This window comes from Oncorhynchus keta, chromosome 25 (assembly GCF_023373465.1).
Source record: "Oncorhynchus keta strain PuntledgeMale-10-30-2019 chromosome 25, Oket_V2, whole genome shotgun sequence".
Taxonomy (NCBI): domain Eukaryota; kingdom Metazoa; phylum Chordata; class Actinopteri; order Salmoniformes; family Salmonidae; genus Oncorhynchus; species Oncorhynchus keta.
The window spans coordinates 37440934-37467257 of record NC_068445.1 but is presented as its reverse complement, the minus strand read 5'-3'; the positions used below and the strand labels follow the sequence as shown (position 1 = coordinate 37467257).

Genomic DNA, 26324 nt, shown 5'->3' with positions numbered 1-26324 from the left:
GTTGATTTACAAATTAGCATGGTCCCTGAAAACTGTAAACACACGTAGTCTCTAACAGTGTCTGAGTGGCTCTAAGCATCATGCTGTTATGCAACAGGTTCTCAGTGCACACAGGCAGGGCAAGGTTTTTCTTCAAAATATAGATTTGTTATCATTTGTTTCCCCTGAGCCTCCGTTTGCCATTGAAATGCTCAGTCTGATCGTATGGGCATGTTGATACAAATGTACATATATTTACATACACAGCCCTGATTGGCGGATAGGATTGTAGACTCTAGAGCCTACCCCGCTTACCCCTTCAAAGTAGGAGGGTACATATGCAAATAAAATATGACTGGTCATTGGTTGGAATAATCAGATTGTGATGTCATGCCGTCATTCGGATGGGACGTTAAACGGGTGTCCTGACTTTCTGTGGTGACTAAAGATCCCATGGCACTTATCGTTAGAGTAGGGGTGGTAACCCTGGTATCCTGGCTAAATTCCCAATCTGGCCCTCATACCATCACGGTGTAAGGGATTTCCTCCTCTTCTTCCGAAGAAAAGAGGCGAAAAGGATCAGAGGACCAATATGCAGCGTGGTAAGTGTCCATATGGTTCTTTTTAATACGTAGAGGTACACATGAACAACTGACTACAAAAACAAGAAATGTGAAAAACCCCAAACAGTCCTATCTGGTGCAGAGACAGGAACAATCACCCACAAACACACAGTGAAACCCAGGCTACCGAAGTATGATTCTCAATCAGAGACAACTAATGACACCTGCCTCTGATTGAGAACCATACTAGGCCGAAACATAGACATACCCCAAAACATAGAAAAACAAACATAGACTGCCCACCCAAATCACACCCTGACCATACTAAAATAAATACAAAACAAAGGAAATAAAGGTCAGAACGTGACACACGGTCACCTAAATCATCCCCAGTTTTCAAATGGCTCAGTCATCCCCCTCCTCTCCCCTGTAGCTATTCCCAAGGTCGTTGCTATAAATGACAATGTGTTACCTGGTAAAATAAGGTTGAAATACAAATTGTGGGTCAAAAAGCCCATCCCACCTGAACAGGCTGAAACTCCAGGTGTTTATGTTCTTATGCTAAAAGGGTATTGTCCTCATTTTCACCATTTCAGTGTTAATTCAACCTCATAGTCTGGAAATATGTTTTTCTTTCTTTTTTTTAAATTTTATTTTACAGGAAAATCTCGTTTTTGACTGTACTGTACATATTAAAGGTTAGGATTGGGGACTGGTAATCTAATCCTAGATCTGTAGTTAAGAGTAATTTCTGGTTAGGCAATAAAGCATGATATGGTGATTGAATAAAATAAAGATGGATGAAACAGTCATAGAGATTTGTCGTATTTGCTCCAACTGTAGTAACCTTGTCCTTGAAGATCAACAGCTAATCAAAAAGGTAGCTAGCTATATGTACAACATTAGCTAGACATCTACAGAAACGACCGCAGTCAGAGACAATTTCCATCGACTGTCACGAGAGATGAATCTGAGGTGAGTCGGTTGATGTCAGTGGTTTTGCCATCATAGCCCTCTATCTTTCAATGAGCGGTTTGGTTTTAGCTCCTGTCCTCTCTCCTTAGCTCTCTGACCTTCAGGGAACAGCTATGATAAACAGACCTCTGATGGAGGCCATTACTTCAAGCTGTCAGCTAGTGGTGCACAGAGATAGGACAAGGTTAAGGTCAAGGTCACATTGGCAGATTTTTCAACACGTTGTCTCTGGGTTTCAAACCAGCAACCTTTCAGTTATTTTGCCCAACACTTTTAACCAATAGACTACCTACCACCCTGCAGGTTTACTGCTTCCTTCCCACTAGCATTCCCTGGTTGTCCAATGAAAACACTCAAAACAGAATCAGGCAAGGATGGGCATAGGAGTTTTTCCTCACTATGTGACCTGCCCCCCAAAAAACTACTGGCCTTAGTCATTAATCAAAACACTTTTTCTTTTACTTCTAAGAAATTAAAAGTTCTCCACCATGAATAATTGATTTTATCCAGATTCTTATCATGTGTAAAATATGTTATAATAATCATCAGAAAAACATCAGAGACTGTTTCATGTTGCTCATTTGCTCTCCCCTGCTCTCCTCTCTCTCCCCTGCTCCCCTGTTCCTCTCTCCTGCTCCCTCCTCTCTCCCCTACCCTCCCCACTCTCCCCCTGACACTGCTCTCTCTCTCCCCTGCTCTCCTCTCTCTCCCCTGCTCTCCTCTCTCTCCCCTGCTCCCCTGTTCCTCTCTCCTGCTCCCTCCTCTCTCCCCTACCCTCCCCACTCTCCCCCTGACACTGCTCTCTCTCTCCCCTGCTCTCCTCTCTCTCCCCTGCTCTCATCTCTCTCCCCTGCTCTCATCTCTCTCCCCTGCTCCCCTCTTCCTCTCTCCTGGTCTCTTCTCTCTCCCCTGCCCTCCTCACTCTCCCCCCTGACACTCCTCTCTCTCTCCCCCCTGATCTCCTCTCTCCTTTCCTCCTCTCTTCTCCTCTCCTCTGCTCTGCTCTCCTTTCCTCCTCTCCTCCTCCTCTCCTCTCTCTCCCCTGCTCTCCTCTCTCTCTGCTAATCAAATACAATAAAATAAAATGAAAGTTTATTGGTTGCTGTCACGCCCTGACCATAGAGAGCTGTTTATTCTCTATGTTGGTTGGGGCGTGACAGTGACTAGGGTGGTTTATCTAGGTGATTTTTACATCTGCGTTGACCTGGTATGCGCATTGGTCCCATGTTTCACCATCAAAATGGCGCCGGAGGAGATGGTGCCATTATGTGTTTTTTTTTCACGATATTTGAAAATGATTTTGTACGTAATGTTTCTGCAACCGTATCTTACGGAAGAAAAGAGCTTCTGGATATCAGGACAGCGATCATTCACCTTGGATTAGACGTAGATTTCTTCAACAACAACAACAACAAGCAGGACTCACACGAGGGCAGACATCCCAATTATTCGCAAAAGGAAAAGACGCAGAGTATGAAGAGCCGGATGTCTCATCCGGACGCGCAGAAGGCAACTAGGAAAGCTGCCGTTACCGTCAATATTACTGGCCAACGTGCAATCATTGGACAATAAACTAGACGAGGTACGATCACAAATATCCTACCAACGGGACATCAAAAACTGTAATATCCTGTGCTTCATGGAATCGTGGCTGAATGACAACATGGGATATTCAGCTAGCGGGATACACGCTGCACCGGCAGGATAGAACAGCACACTCCGGTAAGACGAGGGGGGTCTGTGCATATTTGTAAACAACAGCTGGTGCATGAAATCTAAGGAAGTCTTTAGATTTTGCTCGCCTGAAGCAGAGTATATTGTGATAAACTGCAGGCCACACTACTTGCCTAGAGAGTTCTCAGCTATACTTTTCGTGGCAGTTTATTTACCACCCCAGACAGATGCTGGCACTAAGATCGCACTCAGTCAGCAGTATAAGGAAATAAGCAAACAGGAAACCACTCACGCAGAGGCGCCGCTCCTAGTGGCCGGATTCTTTAATGCAGGGAAACTTAAATCAGTTCTAGCAAATCTCTATCAAAATGTTAAATGTGCAACCAGAGGGAAAAAAATATTGATAATATAATAATAATAATAATATAATATTATTATTATTATTATTATTATATTATTAAGCAGATATTAAACTACAGGACTGCTTTGCTATCACAAACTGGAACATGTTCTGGGATTTTTTTTTTCAAGTGCATTGAGGACTTCGTCCCCACAGTGACTGTACGTACATACCCCAACCAGAAGCCATGGATTACAGGCAACATTCGCACTGAGCTAAAGGGTAGAGCTGCCGCTTTCAAGGTACGGGACTCTAACCCGGAAGCTTATAAGAAATCCCGCTATGCCCTGCGACGAACCATCAAACAGGCAAAGCGTCAATACAGGGCTAAGATTGAATCATACTACACCGGCTCCGACGCTTGTCGGATGTGGCAGGGCTTGCAAACTATTACAGACTACAAAGGGAAGCACAGCCGCGAGCTGCACAGTGACACGAGCTTACCAGATGAGCTAAATCACTTCTATGCTCGCTTCGAGGCAAGCAACACTGAGGCATGCATGAGAGCATCAGCTGTTCCGGATGACTGTGTGATCACGCTCTCCGTAGCCGACGTGAGTAAGACCTTTAAACACGTCAACATACACAAGTCTGCGGGGCCAGACGGACTACCAGGACGTGTGCTCCGGACATGTGCTGGCAAACTGGCAGGTGTCTTCACTGACATTTTCAACATGTCCCTGATAGAGTCTGTAATACCAACATGCTTCAAGCAGACCACCATAGTCCCTGTGTCCAAGAACACAAAGGCAACCTGCCTAAAAGACTACAGACCCGCAGCACTCATGTCCGTAGCCATGAAAGGCTGGTAATGGCTCACATCAACACCATTATCCCAGAAACCCTAGACCCACTCCAATTTGCATACCGCCCAAACAGATCCACAGATGATGCAATCTCTATTGCATTCCACACTGCCCTTTCCCACCTGGACAATAGGAGCACCTATGTGAGGATGCTGTTCATTGACTACAGCTCAGTGTTCAACACCAAAGTACCCTCAAAGCTCATCACCAAGCTAAGGATCCTGGGACTAAACACCTCCCTCTGCAACTGGATCCTGGACTTCGTGACAGGACCTCCACTGTTTGATTGCCTATGGAGGGAATAACTACATTGTGTTTAATCGGCCATATTCCCAGTCACCTTGCTATGGTTAAATGCAGTGGTTTGTGTTTTCAGTTTTGCATGAATGCTGCCATCTATCCACAGTGTCTGGTTTGGGTAGGTTTTAATAGTCACAGTGGGTACAACTTCTCCTACACATTTCCTGATGAACTTCGTCACCATGTCCGTGTATTCGTTGATGTTATTTTCAGAGACTACCCAGAACATATCCCAGTCTGCGTGATCAAAACAATTTTGAAGCATGGATTCCGATTGGTCAGACCAGTGTTGAATAGACCTTAGCATAGGTACTTCCTGTTTTAAGTTTCTGCCTGATAGGAAGGGTGGAGCAAAATGGAGTGGTGATCAGATTTGCTAAAGGGAGGGTGGGGGAGGGCCTTGTAGACATTTAGATAAGTTGAGTAGCAGTGGTCCAATGTTTTTCCAGCTCCAGTACGACAGTTAATGTGTTGGTAGCGTTTTCCTCAGATTTGCTTTGTTAAAATCACCAGCTACAATGAATGCGGCTTCAAGATAGTAGTAGTTCTTTAAGGGCCGTCGTGGTATCGTCTTGAGGGGGAATATACACCGTTGTTACTTTAACCAAAGAGAATTATCTTGTGAGGTAATACGGTCAGCATTTTATCGTGAGGTATTCTAGGTCGGGTGAACAAAAGGACTTGAGTTTCTGTATGTTATCACAATCACACCATGAGTCGTTAATCATGAAACCCTGCCTTTCTTCTTAAAGAGTTCTTTATTCTTGTCTGCACGATGAACCCAGCTGGCTGTATGGACGGGGACAGTATATCCCGAGAGAGCCATGTTTCCGTGAAACAGTATGTTACAATAACTGATGTCTCTTTGGTAGGAGATCCTCGCTCTGAGCTCGTCTACTTTATTATCCAGAGGCTGAACATTAGCGAGTGATACACTCAGGAGCGGTGGATGGTGTGCACGCCTCCTGAGTCCGACTAGAAGTCCACTCCGAATACCCCTTTACCGCCGGCGGGGTTTTGGAGCAGCCTCTGGAATAAGTTTAATTGGGGGTACGAACAAAGGATCCAATTTAGGAAGGTCGTATTCCCGCTCTGATATCCAAAAGTTCTTTCCGGTTGTATGTAATAACACAAAAACATTTCTGGGCTAATAATGTAAGAAATAACATACAAAAAAACAAAATACTGCAAAGTTTCTTAGGAGCTAGAAGCAGAGTTATCATATCTGTTGACGCCATCTTGATACCTAGTCAGTTACAATTCAGTTGAATGCATTCAATTGTGCGTCTCCCACATTTAACCCAACCCCATCTGAATTCTGCCTGTTAACCCATGTCATCAGCGCCTAGGGAGCAGTTGTTGAGGGTTAAATGCCTTACTCAATTGCAGAACGGCAGATTGTTGGTTACTGGCCCAACGCTCTTAACTGCTAGGTCTGTTCGAACAGTCGTGCCAAAGAAAGCTGGGTAACTTTGTGTTAGAAAAGAAACCAGAAGACAAGTGTTAAATTCTCAAACCCACTTATCTGCAAAGACTGCTCACCTTCACTATTTGAAAAATAGTGAATAAATTTAGTCAAAGGCACTCACCTCCGCGTCCGATGATAGCTGCCATGTTTGCGTCTTCCCATGTCTCTAATGCATCCATTTCTGTCTGTGGTTGTTTCCAACTTGGTGTCTGCTGCCTCGGCATTCCTCCCATCAGCCTTGAGTGGCTGGCATGTTGTTGTCTCAGTGCTGTGGATTGATAGAAAAAAGAAGAAAAATTGATTTAGTTGCATATATTCTCTCTCTCTCTCTCTCTCTCTCTCTCTCTCTCTCTATATATATATATATATATATATATATATATATATATATATATATATATATATATATATATATATATATATATATATATATATATATATATATATATATATATATATATATATATATAGATGCAAGATTCATATGCCTTGACTTATTCCACATTTTGCTAATATATTCCAAATTCAAATTCCAAATTAAATACAGAAATCAAATTTGTATAAGTATTCACACCCCTGAGTCAGTACTTTGTAGAAGCACCTTTGCCTGCGATTACAGCTGTGAGTCTTTCTGGCTAAATCTTTAAGAGCTTTTCCACACCTGGATTGTGCAACATTGCCATTATTATTTTCAAAATTCATGATGATGCATTTGTTCTTTGCCAAGATAATCCATCCACCTGACAGGTGCGGCATATCAAGAAGCTAAACAGCATGATCATTACACAGGTGCACCTTGTGCTGGGGGCAGTGAACGGCCAATCTAAAATGTGTAGTTTTGTCACACAACGCAATGCCACAGATGTTTCAGGTTTTGAGGGAGCGTACAATTGGTATGCTGACTGCAGGAATGTCCTCTGAGGATGGATCAACATCATTGTTGTTATTCTAGAATGTTAACCTAATTGACAGATTCAAATGAAGGAAGTGTGGCAAAGCAATTCACTTTTGTTCTGAATACAAAGTGCTGGTTTGGGGCAAATCCAAAACAGCGCATTATTGTCGACCACATTCCATATCTTCAAGCATAATGGTGGCTTGAAAATTCAATTTTCAATTCACTTTCCTCCGGCTAAAGACAGTTTCCTCTCCCTCTACTAAAGACAGCCTCCTCTCCCTCTACTAAAGACAGCCTCCTCTCCCTCTACTAAAGACAGTCTCCTCTCCCTCTACTAAAGACAGCCTCCTCTCCCTCTACTAAAGACAGACTCCACTCCCCCTACTAAAGACAGCCTCCTCTCTCTATACTAAAGACAGCCTCCTCTCACTCTACTAAAGAAAGTCTCCTCTCCCTCTCCTAAAGACAGTCTCCTTTCCCTCTACTAAAGACAGCCTCCTCTCCCTCTACTAAAGACAGCCTCCTCTCCCTCTATTAAAGACAGCCTCCTCTCCCTCTACTAAAGACAGTCCCCTCTCCCTCTACTAAAGACAGTCCCCTCTCCCTCTACTAAAGACAGTCCCCTCTCCCTCTACTAAAGACAGCCTCCTCTCCCTCTACTAAAGACAGCCTCCTCTCCCTCTACTAAAGACAGCCTCCTATCCCTCTACTAAAGACAGACTCCAAACCCCCTACTAAAGACAGCCTCCTCTCTCTATACCAAAGACAGCCTCCTCTCACTCTACTAAAGAAAGTCTCCTCTCCCTCTCCTAAAAACAGTCTCCTTTCCCTCTACTAAAGACAGCCTCCTCTCCCTCTACTAAAGACAGCCTCCTCTCCCTCTATTAAAGACAGCCTCCTCTCCCTCTAACAAAGACAGTCCCCTCTCCCTCTACTAAAGACAGTCCCCTCTCCCTCTACTAAAGACAGTCCCCTCTCCCTCTACTAAAGACAGCCTCCTCAGACATGGGCGAGAACCCACAGAAATGCAGCCCAAATGGCACCCTATACCCTATGTAGTGCACTACTTTTGACCAGAGCCCTATAAAGTACACTACTTTTGACCAGATCCCTGTAGTGCACTAACTAAATAGGGTGCCGTTTGGGATGCAGATCCTAGATAACACCAGCGATCAGCTATTCCTCATTCAAATGAGCTGTCAGTTGAAATGCAGTTATTTACATGCTTCAGTTGTCCTGACATCTTCTGAAATTATTTTTTGCATCTCAAAGTCTCAAGGTTGGCCTGCGTAGCAATGGGGAGGCTTTTTCAAGTTGAACAGTCAAAGCCCAGACAGAGTTCCTTGAGTTTGTCCTTCTGTGGAGAAACCATGGCTTATATTTATTGCAAAGCTACTACCATCAGATGACCCACATACTAAAACTATTAGGCCAAAAGTAGTGCACTATATAGGGAATAGGGTGCCTTTTGGGATGCATGCTCTGACTTCTCTGTGCCCTCTCCTTATTACCTTATTGTGTTTTAGTCATGGAATATTGGAGCGTAATTACACATCCTTTACGGTGTCTCTGTCCGATTGTAATGAGAAGATATCCAGGAGTTGTTTGCCCCCTCTCTCTCTCTGGTAAAGAACAGCCTCCTCCTCTCCCTCTGCTAAGAACAGCCTCCTCTCTCTCTCTGGTAAGAACAGCCTCCTCCTCTCCCTCTGCTAAGAACAGCCTCCTCTCTTTCTGGTAAAGAACAGCCTCCTCCTCTCCCTCTGCTAAGGACAGCCTCCTCCTCTCCCTCTGCTAAAAACAGCCTCCTCCTCTCCCTCTGCTAAGAACAGCCTCCTCATCTTCATCTGCTAAGAACAGCCTCCTCCTCTCGATGCTAAGGACAGCCTCCTCCTCTCCCTCTGCTAAGAACAGCCTCCTCATCTTCCTCTGCTAAGAACAGCCTCCTCCTCTCGATGCTAAGAACAGCCTCCTCATCTTCCTCTGCTAAGAACAGCCTCCTCCTCTCCCTCTGCAGCCAGAGTCAGACGCACAGAGCTTTCCTTTCTCTCCCACCTCAGTATTATAGACTGAGGGCCACACACACAAACACAGGAGAGAACACACATGCATACACATACACACAGACATATATATATATATACTATTTTTTTAATTGAACCTTTATTTAACTAGTCAAGTGAGTTAAGAACAAATTCTTATTTTCAATGATGGCCTAGGAACAGTGGGTGAACTGCCTTGTTCATGTATGTATGTATGTACACACACACACACACACACACACACACACACACACACACACACACACACACACACACACACACACACACACACACACACACACACACACACACACACACACACACACACACACACACACACACACACACACACACACACACACACACACGTCTGCAAGGGCCTGCAGTGTCAAAGGAATTATGTAAAAGTTCAGCCTGGGTGCACTCCAACACGACGGCTCATTTTAAAGGTGATGGGTTCAATGAAGACAGCTAATGCGCGCTAGACTGGCTGGTTAAAATGATCAAAGCACAGGGACTGAGGCTGAGAGAGGAGAGGAATATTTACACATGAACATTATTTTTTTTCTCTTTTTTTTTGTTCCAGGTAGAACCCTTTTGGGTTCCATGAAGGACTCTTTCCACAGAGGGTTCTACATGGAACCCAAAATAATTATACCTGGAACTATAAAGGGTTCTACCAGAAATCAAAAAGTGTTCTCCTATGGGGAGAGCCGAAGAACCCTGCTGAAAGCCCTTTTTCTATGAGTGTACATTGCTATTTGCAGTGGCAGTTGCATGGACCGTTATTTTTTGGGGGGGATGGGTGCTGATGGCAAAGTTAAATATCTTTGCAGATTTGTCTTGACTATTGTTATAATATATTTGCAGATTTGTCTTGACTCTTGTTATAATATCTTTGCAGATTTGTCTTGACTCTTGTTATAATATCTTTGCAGATTTGTCTTGACTCTTGTTATAATATCTTTGCAGATTTGTCTTGACTCTTGTTATAATATCTTTGCAGATTTGTCTTGACTCTTGTTATAATATCTTTGCAGATTTGTCTTGACTCTTGTTATAATATCTTTGCAGATTTGTCTTGACTCTTGTTATAATAAATTTGCAGATTTGTCTTGACTCTTGTTATAATATCTTTGCAGATTTGTCTTGACTCTTGTTATCTTGAAAATGTATCAATTTGTTTTTCATTCTGACGAACAGTGCACAATTAAGCTCTGAAGCATCTTTTATATCATTCTCGCTGTCCTTGGCCAATCCATCTCGCTAGCATAATTCCCACATCCCTTTACATGAAAAGATCCTGAAATATGACTATAATCCGCACTAACAAGCAGAACAAGAATAAAATGTTGATTTCTTGTGTTAGCTCCTGTTGTTATTGTTAGTTCCCTGTGTGCTCTTGATAAAGGAGTGCTAGAGGTGAACTGGGCACAAGGCTCTCGTTACCTAGAAGGCCGTGGTTGTTTGTTATTCCCTGTCAGAGCTGAGAGCTGGGGCTGATGAGAATTCTAAATAAAATCGATTCTGTCATCACCAATGCACTCTCCCTTGATCCTGCCTGGCCCAGCCAGGAATTTACGGGAGAAACTTTCTAAGCGCTTCGATTTACCGCAGCCCGTGTATACCTGTGAGCTCCCTCTCTCCGTCTTTCTCTTCTACCTCTCTCTAAGTTTCAGAGCCATATGAAATCCTTTTGTAATAGTAATCCATAACCACTGGCTGCTGGGAGTGCCTGGGAGGGAGTGTTTGAAGGTACTCAAAGGGGACTATTCAAAGCATAGTCTCATCGACAAAAGCCTTTGAATGAACACCAACAGAGAAGGGATTTAATGTGTAAAAGGAACGTCGATGTGGAGACGTTATGAGGACTGTAATCGCCAGGAATCCTGGCAGAACCTGTGACATGTGGAACGTCGATGTGGAGACGTTATGAGGACTGTAATCGCCAGGAATCCTGGCAGAACCTGTGACATGTGGAACGTCGATGTGGAGACGTTATGAGGACTGTAATCGCCAGGAATCCTGGCAGAACCTGTGACATGTGGAACGTCGATGTGGAGACGTTATGAGGACTGTAATCGCCAGGAATCCTGGCAGAACCTGTGACATGTGGAACGTCGATGTGGAGACGTTATGAGGACTGTGAATCGCCAGGAATCCTGGCAGAACCTGTGACATGTGGAACGTCGATGTGGAGACGTTATGAGGACTGTAATCGCCAGGAATCCTGGCAGAACCTGTGACATGTGGAACGTCGATGTGGAGACGTTATGAGGACTGTAATCGCCAGGAATCCTGGCAGAACCTGTGACATGTGGAACGTCGATGTGGAGACGTTATGAGGACTGTAATCGCCAGGAATCCTGGCAGAACCTGTGACATGTGGAACGTCGATGTGGAGACGTTATGAGGACTGTAATCGCCAGGAATCCTGGCAGAACCTGTGACATGTGGAACGTCGATGTGGAGACGTTATGAGGACTGTAATCGCCAGGAATCCTGGCAGAACCTGTGACATGTGGAACGTCGATGTGGAGACGTTATGAGGACTGTAATCGCCAGGAATCCTGGCAGAACCTGTGACATGTGGAACGTCGATGTGGAGACGTTATGAGGACTGTAATCGCCAGGAATCCTGGCAGAACCTGTGACATGTGGAACGTCGATGTGGAGACGTTATGAGGACTGTAATCGCCAGGAATCCTGGCAGAACCTGTGACATGTGGAACGTCGATGTGGAGACGTTATGAGGACTGTAATCGCCAGGATTCCTGGCAGAACCTGTGACATGTGGAACGTCGATGTGGAGACGTTATGAGGACTGTAATCGCCAGGAATCCTGGCAGAACCTGTGACATGTGGAACGTCGATGTGGAGACGTTATGAGGACTGTAATCGCCAGGAATCCTGGCAGAACCTGTGACATGTGGAACGTCGATGTGGAGACGTTATGAGGACTGTAATCGCCAGGAATCCTGGCAGAACCTGTGACATGTGGAACGTCGATGTGGAGACGTTATGAGGACTGTAATCGCCAGGAATCCTGGCAGAACCTGTGACATGTGGAACGTCAATGTGGAGACGTTATGAGGACTGTGATCGCCAGGAATCCTGGCAGAACCTGTGACATGTGGAACGTCGATGTGGAGACGTTATGAGGACTGTAATCGCCAGGATTCCTGGCAGAACCTGTGACATGTGGAACGTCGATGTGGAGACGTTATGAGGACTATAATCGCCAGGATTCCTGGCAGAACCTGTGACATGTGGAACGTCGATGTGGAGACGTTATGAGGACTATAATCGCCAGGATTCCTGGCAGAACCTGTGACATGTGGAACGTCGATGTGGAGACGTTATGAGGACTGTAATCGCCAGGAATCCTGGCAGAACCTGTGACATGTGGAACGTCGATGTGGAGACGTTATGAGGACTGTAATCGCCAGGAATCCTGGCAGAACCTGTGACATGTGGAACGTCGATGTGGAGACGTTATGAGGACTGTAATCGCCAGGAATCCTGGCAGAACCTGTGACATGTGGAACGTCGATGTGGAGACGTTATGAGGACTGTAATCGCCAGGAATCCTGGCAGAACCTGTGACATGTGGAACGTCGATGTGGAGACGTTATGAGGACTGTAATCGCCAGGAATCCTGGCAGAACCTGTGACATGTGGAACGTCGATGTGGAGACGTTATGAGGACTTTAATCGCCAGGAATCCTGGCAGAACCTGTGACATGTGGAACGTCGATGTGGAGACGTTATGAGGACTGTAATCGCCAGGAATCCTGGCAGAACCTGTGACATGTGGAACGTCGATGTGGAGACGTTATGAGGACTGTAATCGCCAGGAATCCTGGCAGAACCTGTGACATGTGGAACGTCGATGTGGAGACGTTATGAGGACTGTAATCGCCAGGAATCCTGGCAGAACCTGTGACATGTGGAACGTCGATGTGGAGACGTTATGAGGACTGTAATCGCCAGGAATCCTGGCAGAACCTGTGACATGTGGAACGTCGATGTGGAGACGTTATGAGGACTGTAATCGCCAGGAATCCTGGCAGAACCTGTGACATGTGGAACGTCGATGTGGAGACGTTATGAGGACTTTAATCGCCAGGAATCCTGGCAGAACCTGTGACATGTGGAACGTCGATGTGGAGACGTTATGAGGACTGTAATCGCCAGGAATCCTGGCAGAACCTGTGACATGTGGAACGTCGATGTGGAGACGTTATGAGGACTGTAATCGCCAGGAATCCTGGCAGAACCTGTGACATGTGGAACGTCGATGTGGAGACGTTATGAGGACTGTAATCGCCAGGAATCCTGGCAGAACCTGTGACATGTGGAACGTCGATGTGGAGACGTTATGAGGACTGTAATCGCCAGGATTCCTGGCAGAACCTGTGACATGTGGATCGTCGATGTGGAGACGTTATGAGGACTTTAATCGCCAGGAATCCTGGCAGAACCTGTGACATGTGGAACGTCGATGTGGAGACGTTATGAGGACTATAATCGCCAGGATTTCTGGCAGAACCTGTGACATGTGGAACGTCGATGTGGAGACGTTATGAGGACTGTAATCGCCAGGATTCCTGGCAGAACCTGTGACATGTGGAACGTCGATGTGGAGACGTTATGAGGACTATAATCGCCAGGATTCCTGGCAGAACGTGTGACATGTGGAACGTCGATGTGGAGACGTTATGAGGACTATAATCGCCAGGATTCCTGGCAGAACCTGTGACATGTGGAACGTCGATGTGGAGACGTTATGAGGACTATAATCGCCAGGATTCCTGGCAGAACCTGTGACATGTGGAACGTCGATGTGGAGACGTTATGAGGACTATAATCGCCAGGATTCCTGGCAGAACCTGTGACATGTGGAAAGCATGTGAAAAGACAGCTAAAATAAGTCATAGGTTGAGGAGGACTCTGTCAGAGCCTGCACTAAGGTGAAACTGCTCTCTGTAGGGAAATAACATGCTCTCTATGCCATGAAGACGTGTTAATATAGCAATATCCCAACATGACCAACACTCATAATGAGATTTAAATTCACAGGGTTTACAAAGGTGTACCAGTTCTATTCCATTCCAGTCTTACAGTAAGCCAGTCCTCCGATACCTCCTCCAAAACCAGCCCCCTCTGAAACATACCATCATGCCATTTTGTTTTCCAGAATCAAGATGAGCACTGTCACTACAGTCATAGTAATGTCATACTCCAATGGTTCTCTGGTTCACCACTTCCTGCTGTTGTGGGAACGCTAATAGTGGAAACATCAGCAGTATAATCTGGGTTGTGTTTATCAGAGTGACTCCTGGCACAGTGGCACAGTGGCACAGGCTCTGCTCGGCTCTGTTGCTCTGTCATGTGGCACTGCTGCAGACAAACCATCTGGACATCTGTTGAACTCCACTGAACCAAACCATCTGGACATCTGTTGAACTCAACTGAACCAAACCATCTGGACATCTGTTGAACTCAACTGAACCAAACCATCTGGACATCTGTTGAACTCAACTGAACCAAACCATCTGGACATCTGTTGAACTCAACTGAACCAAACCATCTGGACATCTGTTGAACTCAACTGAACCAAACCATCTGGACATCTGTTGAACTCAACTGAACCAAACCATCTGGACATCTGTTGAACTCAACTGAACCAAACCATCTGGACATCTGTTGAACTCAACTGAACCAAACCATCTGGACATCTGTTGAACTCCACTGAACCAAACCATCTGGACATCTGTTGAACTCAACTGAACCAAACCATCTGGACATCTGTTGAACTCAACTGAACCAAACCATCTGGACATCTGTTGAACTCAACTGAACCAAACCATCTGGACATCTGTTGAACTCAACTGAACCAAACCATCTGGACATCTGTTGAACTCAACTGATTCAGACCCATCAAGGACTGTAACACAGTGCTTCTTTAATGTGGTGTACTGTACACAGACAAACCACACACACACACACACACACACACACACACACACACACACACACACACACACACACACACACACACACACACACACACACACACACACACACACACACACACACACACACACACACACACAGAACCTCTGATGACAGTGTAAACATTTTTTTTTATCAAATGAGAGATTTGCATCCCCTGTGAATGTCAAGCTGCCATACTTGCCTCCTGCATGGTAGTGTCTATATTTATCATTCCTACTCTCTGTACAGACACTTCCAAATGGACTGTTAACCCAAAAGGTGTGGGGGAAAACGTCAAACTATTTGCATGTGATTTGATGACAGCCAGACCATCTAGGGAGTTGGAGATGATAGATGGAAGCGTCATGGAGCAGAGTGTTGAATGGAGCCTCCACAGTGATGTAACAGAGGGATTCTGATTCTAGAACAGGCATTATGTTCCATCTTCCATTCCTTCCAATACTGATGCACTGCTGTGACCAGATATGTTCTTACAAGTATATTAGGACAAATAGCAGTGGTGTGCCCCTCAGGCATTGTGAGTACTGTATATGAGGAGTTTATTTCCAAAATGCTACATTTTTCACATTTGTGTGTATTCACCAGAAATGATTACTTATGGGAACCTTCATGTGTGTGTAAAATTATAATGTCAGATTTCTTATTCGTAGATTTTAGGTGTGTATTAAAATGGATTTTTGGGAAACGTTATATTTTTTTGTCATATTTCTCATTTGTACAGTTGTTTATTAAACATGTAGTTATTTGTTACATTTGACTGTGTAAAACCTAGCAGAACTACTTATTTCTCTGAGTGTGAGATGGATATAGCGTTTTGCAAAAAAAATAGGAATTCAAACAAACATGTCTGTCATTGAACAAACCCATGCCATGATTAGACAGTGAAAGAACACACCAATCTCTTTCACAAGTAACCTAATTTACCAACATTTCTGAAAATGTATATATATATAACATTTTGGAAATATTATTTAAATATTTTTCTTTTTTAGGCCTACCCTTAACTGGTATGGTGTGAAGAGATGAATTATCAACGTAAGATTCCACTCAGTCCTTCTCATACACTTTACCTGGTCACTGTGAACGGGTGTTTTCTGTTTTGCAAGATGTGGGTAATTTTGGTTGCCATGCCAGCCACATGCTCAGGATACATCCTGCCAATGTCAAGAAGATCTGTCCGTCTGTCTAATAGAACTTGTGAATGACAAGAAGCCCCATTGGAGGAGATACTAGGGAAGATCAATACATCTAGCGCCAAAACAGGAAGGAGAAGCAAAAAACAAGATGGTAGATCAATACCTTAAACAACAACATGACCCCAGCAGGTCAGGGAGATGGCAGTAGGCCAACATACAGTATATAGGCCTACTGTTGTAGCAACTGGTCCCAATGCATGGATTATGGTCCTCCTCGTTGACATTGACACATTACATAGTACATTTTATACAGTCGATAGGCAGAGAAGACAAACATGGTGAGAACGGAACCAGTCCTGAATACAAAATGGTGGCTTGCCAGGTCTGAGAATGAGCAGTAACTTGAAACCTTGGTATAGGCAGTGGGCTTCTAAACACATCACTAAGACAGAGTCAGTAATGGCAACTCAGGGTGATAGGTCCACTGTCAATGTACAGTACTATTACCCTGAAACCACAGGGAAGATGGTTGTAAGGTAGTAGTAGTGCACTGAAATAAAATCGAAATGTATTTGTCACTTGCACAGAATACCGCAGGTGTAAATGGTACAGTGAAGCACTTACTTGCATGCTCTTTCCTCAACAGTGCAGTATCAATATTAAAATATGAAAATATTTACACATGCAAATATATACCTGGCCTTCTTTAGACATCCAGGATGCTGGCCTTGTAGGCAGAGTTCCTCTGTCCAGTGTCTGTGTTCTTTTGCCCATCTTAATAATTTCTTTTTATTGGCCAGTCTGAGATATGACTTTTTCTTTGCAACTCTGCCTAGAAGGCCAGCATCCTGAAGTCGCCTCATCACTGTTGACGTTGAGACTGGTGTTTGCAAGTATTATTTAATGAAGTTGCCAGGTGAGGACTTGTGAAGCGTCTGTTTCTTAAACTAGACACTCTAATGTACTTGCCCTCTTGCTCAGTTGTGCACCGGGGACTCCCACTCCTCTTTCTATCCTGGTTAGAGCTAGTTTGCTCTGTTCTGTAAAGGGAGTAGTACACAGCGTTGTAAGAGATCTTCAGTTTCTTGGCAATTTCTCACATGGAATAGCCTTCATTTCTCAGAACAAGAATAGACTGACAAGTTTCAGAAGAAAGTTATTTGTTTCTGGCTATTTTGAGCCTGTAATCGAACTCACAAACGCTGATGCTCCAGATACTCAACTAGTCTAAAGAAGGCCAGTTTTATTGCTTCTTTAAAATCAGACAACTGTTTTCAGCTGTGCTAACATAATTGCAAGAGTTTTTTTAAATTATTAACTAGCCTTTTAAATGATACATTTGGAGTAGCTAACACAACATGCCATTGGAACACAGGAGTGATGGTTGCTGATAATGGGCCTCTGTACGCCTATGTAGATATTCCATAAAAAACCTGCCGTTTCCAGCTACAATAGTCATTTACAACATTAACAATGTCTACAATGTATTTCTGATCAATTTGATGTTATTTTAATGGACAAAAAAATAGGCTTTTCTTTCATAAACAAGGACATTTCTAAGTGACTCCACATTTTTGAACAGTAGTATACATATATATTGTGCTTCTACAAAGCATTGACTCAGGGGTGCGAATAGTAAATAATATATTTCTGTATTTAATTTTCAATAATTTAGCAAACATTTCTAAAAATGTTTTCACTTTGTCATTATGGGTTATTGTGTGTAAATGGGTGATATACAGTATATATATTTTTTTATCCATTTTAAATTCATTGCTGTAAGTCAAGGGGTATGAATACTTTCTGAAGGCACTGTAGGGAAATATAATCAGGGGTAAAGTGGCTGAGCAGCAGGATCAGTATACAGCTATGCTTTAATATACATACCACTTAGCCTACCACTTGGAATGCATGCCCAACACTTTGCTTCATTCTGTGGCATTCTACAAGTGGCATACTAAATGGGCCGAAGTCAAGGAAGCTTGCGTGTACGTGTGTATGTATGTATGTGTGTGTGTGTGTGTGTGTGTGTGTGTGTGTGTGTGTGTGTGTGTGTGTGTGTGTGTGTGTGTGTGTGTGTGTGTGTGTGTGTGTGTGTGTGTGTGTGTGTGTGCGCGCGCGTGCGTGCGTGCGTGCGTGCGTGCGTGTGTGTGTGTGTGTGTATGTGGGATCTTCCTTCCCCAGTTGCAGTGGGTGATTTGAGCATTGGTTAGGTCCCTAGCCACTCCTCTGAAGTTCAGCAAGGCTAATACGCTGTTCATTACCCCTGTCAGTGCTCGCAGGAACAATAGGTCATCGTTATTATAGGAGATGATAGCCATGCTAATTAGGAGTGGAAAAGACATGTTGTATTGCCACCTGAAAGAGTACTTCCTGGGCACTTTGTTTTAAATTAAGGCTTATATTTTTGATCTGTTTTATATTCTAGTTAAGGACTTAATTATCATCCAAAGACTTTCCAAGATAGCAATTAGATGAATGATGTTAATGCCTTGGACTCACGGTACGCTACACTAGATTCCAATAAGGAACATGTCCATTCTTCATGTAGCTGGAGTTGGATTTCACAGCATTGTTCCAGAAACTACGATGGATGCAGAACCAGGCTAACCCAGCTCAGACTATGATTAATGCAGAACCAGGCTAACCCAGCTCAGACTATGATTAATGCAGAACCAGGCTAGCCCAGCTCAGACTATGATTAATGCAGAACCAGGCTAACACAGCTCAGACTATGATTAATGTAGAACCAGGCTAGCCCAGCTCAGACTATGATTAATGCAGAACCAGGTTAACCCAGCTCAGACTATGATTAATGCAGAACCAGGCTAACCCAGCTCAGACTATGATTAATGCAGAACCAGGCTAGCCCAGCTCAGACTATGATTAATGCAGAACCAGGCTAGCCCAGCTCAGACTATGATTAATGCAGAACCAGGCTAACCCAGCTCAGACTATGATTAATGCAGAACCAGGCTAGCCCAGCTCAGACTATGATTAATGCAGAACCAGGCTAACCCAGCTCAGACTACGATGGATGCAGAACCAGGCTAACCCAGCTCAGACTATGATTAATGCAGAACCAGGCTAACCCAGCTCAGACTACGATGGATGCAGAACCAGGCTAACCCAGCTCAGACTATGATTAATGCAGAACCAGGCTAACCCAGCTCAGACTACGATGGATGTAGAACCAGGCTAGCCCAGCTCAGACTATGATTAATGCAGAACCAGGCTAACCCAGCTCAGACTATGATTAATGCAGAACCAGGTTAACCCAGCTCAGACTATGATTAATGCAGAACCAGGCTAACCCAGCTCAGACTATGATTAATGCAGAACCAGGCTAACCCAGCTCAGACTACGATGGACGCAGAACCAGGCTAGCCAAGCTCAGACTATGATTAATGCAGAACCAGGCTAGCCCAGCTCAGACTATGATTAATGCAGAACCAGGCTAGCCCAGCTCAGACTATGATTAATGCAGAACCAGGCTAGCCCAGCTCAGACTATGATTAATGCAGAACCAGGCTAGCCCAGCTCAGACTATGATGAATGCAGAACCAGGCTAGCCCAGCTCAGACTATGATTAATGCAGAACCAGGCTAGCCCAGCTCAGACTATGATTAATGCAGAACCAGGCTAGCCCAGCTCAGACTATGATTAATGCAGAACCAGGCTAGCCCAGCTCAGACTATGATGAATGCAGAACCAGGCTAGCCCAGCTCAGACTATGATTAATGCAGAACCAGGCTAGCCCAGCTCAGACTATGATGAATGCAGAACCAGGCTAGCCCAGCTCAGACTATGATTAATGCAGAACCAGGCTAGCCCAGCTCAGACTATGATTAATGCAGAACCAGGCTAGCCCAGCTCAGACTATGATTAATGCAGAACCAGGCTAACCCAGCTCAGACTATGATTAATGCAGAACCAGGCTAGCCCAGCTCAGACTATGATTAATGCAGGACTAGGCTAGCCCAGCTCGGACTATGATTAATGCAGAACCAGGCTAGCCCAGCTCAGACTATGATGAATGCAGAACCAGGCTAGCCCAGCTCAGACTATGATTAATGCAGAACCAGGCTAGCCCAGCTCAGACTATGATGAATGCAGAACCAGGCTAGCCCAGCTCAGACTATGATTAATGCAGAACCAGGCTAGCCCAGCTCAGACTATGATTAATGCAGAACCAGGCTAACCCAGCTCAGACTATGATTAATGCAGAACCAGGCTAACCCAGCTCAGACTATGATTAATGCAGAACCAGGCTAACCCAGCTCAGACTATGATTAATGCAGAACCAGGCTAGCCCAGCTCAGACTATGATTAATGCAGAACCAGGCTAACCCAGCTCAGACTATGATTAATGCAGAACCAGGCTAACCCAGCTCAGACTATGATTAATGCAGAACCAGGCTAGCCCAGCTCAGACTATGATTAATGCAGAACCAGGCTAACCCAGCTCAGACTACGATGGATGCAGAACCAGGCTAACCCAGCTCAGACTATGATTAATGCAGAACCAGGCTAACCCAGCTCAGACTATGATTAATGCAGAACCAGGCTAACCCAGCTCAGACTATGATTAATGCAGAACCAGGCTAACCCAGCTCAGACTACGATGGATGTAGAACCAGGCTAGCCCAGCTCAGACTATGATTAATGCAGAACCAGGCTAACCCAGCTCAGACTATGATTAATGCAGAACCAGGCTAACCCAGCTCAGACTATGATTAATGCAGAACCAGGCTAACCCAGCTCAGACTATGATTAATGCAGAACCAGGCTAACCCAGCTCAGACTACGATGGACGCAGAACCAGGCTAGCCCAGCTCAGACTATGATTAATGCAGAACCAGGCTAGCCCAGCTCAGACTATGATTAATGCAGAACCAGGCTAGCCCAGCTCAGACTATGATTAATGCAGAACCAGGCTAGCCCAGCTCAGACTATGATTAATGCAGAACCAGGCTAGCCCAGCTCAGACTATGATTAATGCAGAACCAGGCTAGCCCAGCTCAGACTATGATGAATGCAGAACCAGGCTAGCCCAGCTCAGACTATGATTAATGCAGAACCAGGCTAGCCCAGCTCAGACTATGATTAATGCAGAACCAGGCTAGCCCAGCTCAGACTATGATTAATGCAGAACCAGGCTAGCCCAGCTCAGACTATGATGAATGCAGAACCAGGCTAGCCCAGCTCAGACTATGATTAATGCAGAACCAGGCTAGCCCAGCTCAGACTATGATGAATGCAGAACCAGGCTAGCCCAGCTCAGACTATGATTAATGCAGAACCAGGCTAGCCCAGCTCAGACTATGATTAATGCAGAACCAGGCTAGCCCAGCTCAGACTATGATTAATGCAGAACCAGGCTAACCCAGCTCAGACTATGATTAATGCAGAACCAGGCTAGCCCAGCTCAGACTATGATTAATGCAGGACTAGGCTAGCCCAGCTCGGACTATGATTAATGCAGAACCAGGCTAGCCCAGCTCAGACTATGATGAATGCAGAACCAGGCTAGCCCAGCTCAGACTATGATTAATGCAGAACCAGGCTAGCCCAGCTCAGACTATGATGAATGCAGAACCAGGCTAGCCCAGCTCAGACTATGATTAATGCAGAACCAGGCTAACCCAGCTCAGACTATGATTAATGCAGAACCAGGCTAGCCCAGCTCAGACTATGATTAATGCAGAACCAGGCTAACCCAGCTCAGACTATGATTAATGCAGAACCAGGCTAACCCAGCTCAGACTATGATTAATGCAGAACCAGGCTAACCCAGCTCAGACTATGATTAATGCAGAACCAGGCTAGCCCAGCTCAGACTATGATTAATGCAGAACCAGGCTAACCCAGCTCAGACTATGATTAATGCAGAACCAGGCTAACCCAGCTCAGACTATGATTAATGCAGAACCAGGCTAACCCAGCTCAGACTATGATTAATGCAGAACCAGGCTAGCCCAGCTCAGACTATGATGAATGCAGAACCAGGCTAACCCAGCTCAGACTATGATTAATGCAGAACCAGGCTAGCCCAGCTCAGACTATGATGAATGCAGAACCAGGCTAGCCCAGCTCAGACTATGATGAATGCAGAACCAGGCTAGCCCAGCTCAGACTATGATGAATGCAGAACCAGGCTAGCCCAGCTCAGACTACGATGAATGCAGAACCAGGCTAGCCCAGCTCAGACTATGATGAATGCAGAACCAGGCTAGCCCAGCTCAGACTACGATGAATGCAGAAACAGGCTAGCCCAGCTCAGACTACGATGAATGCAGAAACAGGCTAGCCCAGCTCAGACTATGATGAATGCAGAACCAGGCTAGCCCAGCTCAGACTATGATGAATGCAGAACCAGGCTAGCCCAGCTCAGACTATGATTAATGCAGAACCAGGCTAGCCCAGCTCAGACTATGATGAATGCAGAACAAGGCTAGCCCAGCTCAGACTATGATGAATGCAGAACCAGGCTGGCCCAGCTAAGACTATGATGAATGCAGAACCAGGCTAGCCCAGCTCAGACTATGATGAATGCAGAACCAGACTAGCCCAGCTCAGACTATGATGAATGCAGAACCAGGCTAGCCCAGCTCAGACTATGATGAATGCAGAACCAGGCTAGCCCAGCTCAGACTATGATGAATGCAGAACCAGGCTAGCCCAGCTCAGACTATGATGAATGCAGAACCAGGCTAGCCCAGCTCAGACTATGATGAATGCAGAACCAGGCTAGCCCAGCTCAGACTATGATGAATGCAGAAACAGGCTAGCCCAGCTCAGACTACGATGGATGCAGAACCAAGCTAGCCCAGCTCAGACTACAATGGATGCAGAACCACGCTAGCCCAGCTCAGACTACAATGGATGCAGAACCAAGCTAGCCCAGCTCAGACTATGATGAATGCAGAACCAGGCTAGCCCAGCTCAGACTATGATGAATGCAGAACCAGGCTAGCCCAGCTTAGACCTGGTTCAACTCAGTTCAGTGGTATGATATAGGTACAGCAATGCTACTGTATATCCCCGGATGAGTCCCAAATGGCACCCTATATAGTGCAGGATCCTATGGGTCCTGGTCAAAAGTTGTGCACTACGAAGGGAATATGATGCCATATAGGACACAGCCTCTGTCTCTATGTGAACCTTCACAAGTCTGTCCTATTTTGCAAAATTCAGTGCCTCATATATCTCAAGAAGAGGTAAACACTCGCTGTGCTGCAATTAGGTCAGTGTCTGATGGGAAGGAAGGCGGAGGAGGAGAAGGAGAGGTGCAGCGACGATTACAGAGGTCAACTCTCCTCTCTGTCAACACACACCTGTAAGAGCCTCCACGTGGCTCCTATTCCACACTCCCACCCACACACATTCATGACCCACAGTTAATATTTAAACATCCATATACATACACATAAGCACCTGCTTGTATATAGGGAAAATGTCATCGCAAACAAGCAGGAAGATCAAGTGGATGGTGGAGGCACTAGATTTTGCAAATGGATGAGATCAACCACAGCCAGTGTATTCACAAATAGAGCAACATGCTGAAGAACAAGACCCACACAATTTGTTTAGACTGTTTTGTCTCATAATGAGAAAATGTAGCATTTAGATATGAAAATCTATCTTTAAATTCATTTGTACTGTTCTGTCGGAACACCCCATAGCTTCCGGCTCTGTTCCACTAAAATCTCTATTTCACTGCCATTGTCTCAGGGAGAGAAACATCCCACACTCCCTGGTCCTCTCCTGTAGAAGACACTCCCTGGCCCTCTCCTGTAGAAAACACTCCCTGGTCCTCTCCTATAGTAGACACTCCCTGGCCCTCTCCTGGAGAAGACACTCCCTGGCTCTCTCCTGTAGAAGACACTCCCTGGCCCTCTCCTGTAGAAGACACTCCCTGGTTCTGTCCTGTAGAAGACACTCCCTGGCCCTCTCCTGTAGAAGACACTCCCTGGGCCTCTCCTGCAAGAGATCGTTTCTCACTGAAAATCCCAAATGTCGGGTGATTTTTGTGTGACATTTCCAGCTGCCGGAGTGAATCGCGACTCACGGGGAAAGATGCAAATCCTTATAGGCAGCTGAGACTAGCTCAAATTGGCCACCACCTTCTCCTGGGCTGTGTCTCAAATAATACCCTTTTCCCTATGTAGTGCACTGCCTTTGACCAGGGCCTATAGTACTCTGGTCAGATCAAAAGTAGTGTACTATATAGGGAATAGGGCCCTGGTTTAAAGTAGTGCACTATATAGTGAATAGGGGACCACTTGGGATGCACGCCTACATTGCCTGACAGGAAGGCAGGGTGATAGACACAATTAGGAGATATCGCTGATCACCTGTCTCCAGTCGCTGATCACCAATCTTGGGTCGCTGATCACCAATCTTGGGTCGCTGATCACCAATCTTGGGTCGCTGATCACCAATCTTGGGTCACTGATCACCTGTCTCCAGTCGCTGATCACCAATCTTGGGTCACTGATCACCTGTCTCCAGTCGCTGATCACCAATCTTGGGTCGCTGATCACCAATCTTGGGTCGCTGATCACCAATCTTGGGTCACTGATCACCAATCTCGGGTCACTGATCACAAATCTTGGGTCACTGATCACCAATCTTGGCTCACTGATCACCAATCTCGGGTCGCTGATCACCAATCTTGGGTCACTGATCACCAATCTCGAGTCGCTGATCACCAATCTTGGGTCACTGATCACCAATCTTGGGTCACTGATCACCAGTCTCGGGTCGCTGATCACCAGTCTCTGATCACCAGTCTCTGGTCGCTGATCACCAGTCTCTGGTCGCTGATCACCGGTAAATGGTCTCTGATCACCGGTCGCTGATCAGCGGTATTTGATCACACATCACTGGGGCGGCAGCGTAGCCTAGTGGTTAGAGCGTTGGAGTAGTAACTGGAAGGTTGCGAGTTCAAATCCCCGAGCTGACAATGTACAAATCTGTCAATTTGCCCCTGAACAGGCAGTTAACCCACTGTTCCCAGGCCGTCATTGAAAATAAGAATGTGTTCTTAACTGACTTGCCTGGTTAAATAAAGGTAAAATTAAAATTTAAAAAAATACTGTGTCTCTTTGAGTTTGCTCCAATCCTCTCAAGATTGTTTTTTTAGGAGATCCAGTGATGTCTACACAGGGTTTTTAATAATATAATAATAATAATATATGCCATTTAGCAGACGCTTTTATCCAAAGCGACTTACAGTCATGTGTGCATACATTCTACGTATGGGTGGTCCCGGGGATCGAACCCACTACCCTGGCGTTACAAGCGCCATGCTCTACCAACTGAGCTACAGGACCACTAAGGACCAATAAGATATTCAGTGAGATTTTAATCTCCTATTAAAGACACAAACAAACAAACACACACACACACACACACACACACACACACACACACACACACACACACACACACACACACACACACACACACACACACACACACACACACACACACACACACACACACACACACACACACACTTGTATACTGAATCTCTAGTCAGAAACCCAGTGTAGTGATCAAATCAAAACTAGTTGTATTTATCTGAGTAACCTTTCCAAATAATGCAAATAAAGGAAAAGGAAAAGGACCCAATTGTCATTTTTGAGTAAAAGTAAGATACCTTAATAGAAAATTACTCAAGTAAAAGTGAAAGTCAACCAGTAAAATATTACTTGAGTGAAAGTATAAAAGTATTTGGTTTTAAATATGCTTAAGTATCAAAAGTAAATGTAATTGATAAAATGTACTTAAGGAATAAAAAGTTAAAGTATAAGTCATTTAAAATTCCTGATATTAAGCAAACCAGACTGCATCATTTTCTTCTTCTTTAATTTACAGATGGAACAGGGGATCACTCCAACACTCAGGCAGAATTTACACACAAAGCATTTGTGTTCAGTGAGTCCTCCAGATCAGAGGCAGTAGGGATGACCAGGGATGTTCTCTGTTTAGTGAGTCCTCCAGATCAGAGGCAGTAGGGATAACCAGGGATGTTCTCTGTTTAGTGAGTCCTCCAGA

At 45.0% G+C, this 26324-nt stretch overlaps 1 protein-coding gene across 1 annotated transcript in view; it reads right to left on the bottom strand.

Moving 5' to 3' along the window:
* LOC118375392 (serine/arginine repetitive matrix protein 4-like) overlaps window positions 1–26324 on the bottom strand; it is a 213198-nt gene that overhangs the window by 93372 nt on the left and 93502 nt on the right. Inside the window, exon 2 of the mRNA XM_052479231.1 lies at window positions 6287–6433. Within this exon, the coding sequence (XP_052335191.1) occupies window positions 6287–6433 (147 nt within the window). The remainder of the gene's footprint in view (window positions 1–6286; window positions 6434–26324) is intronic.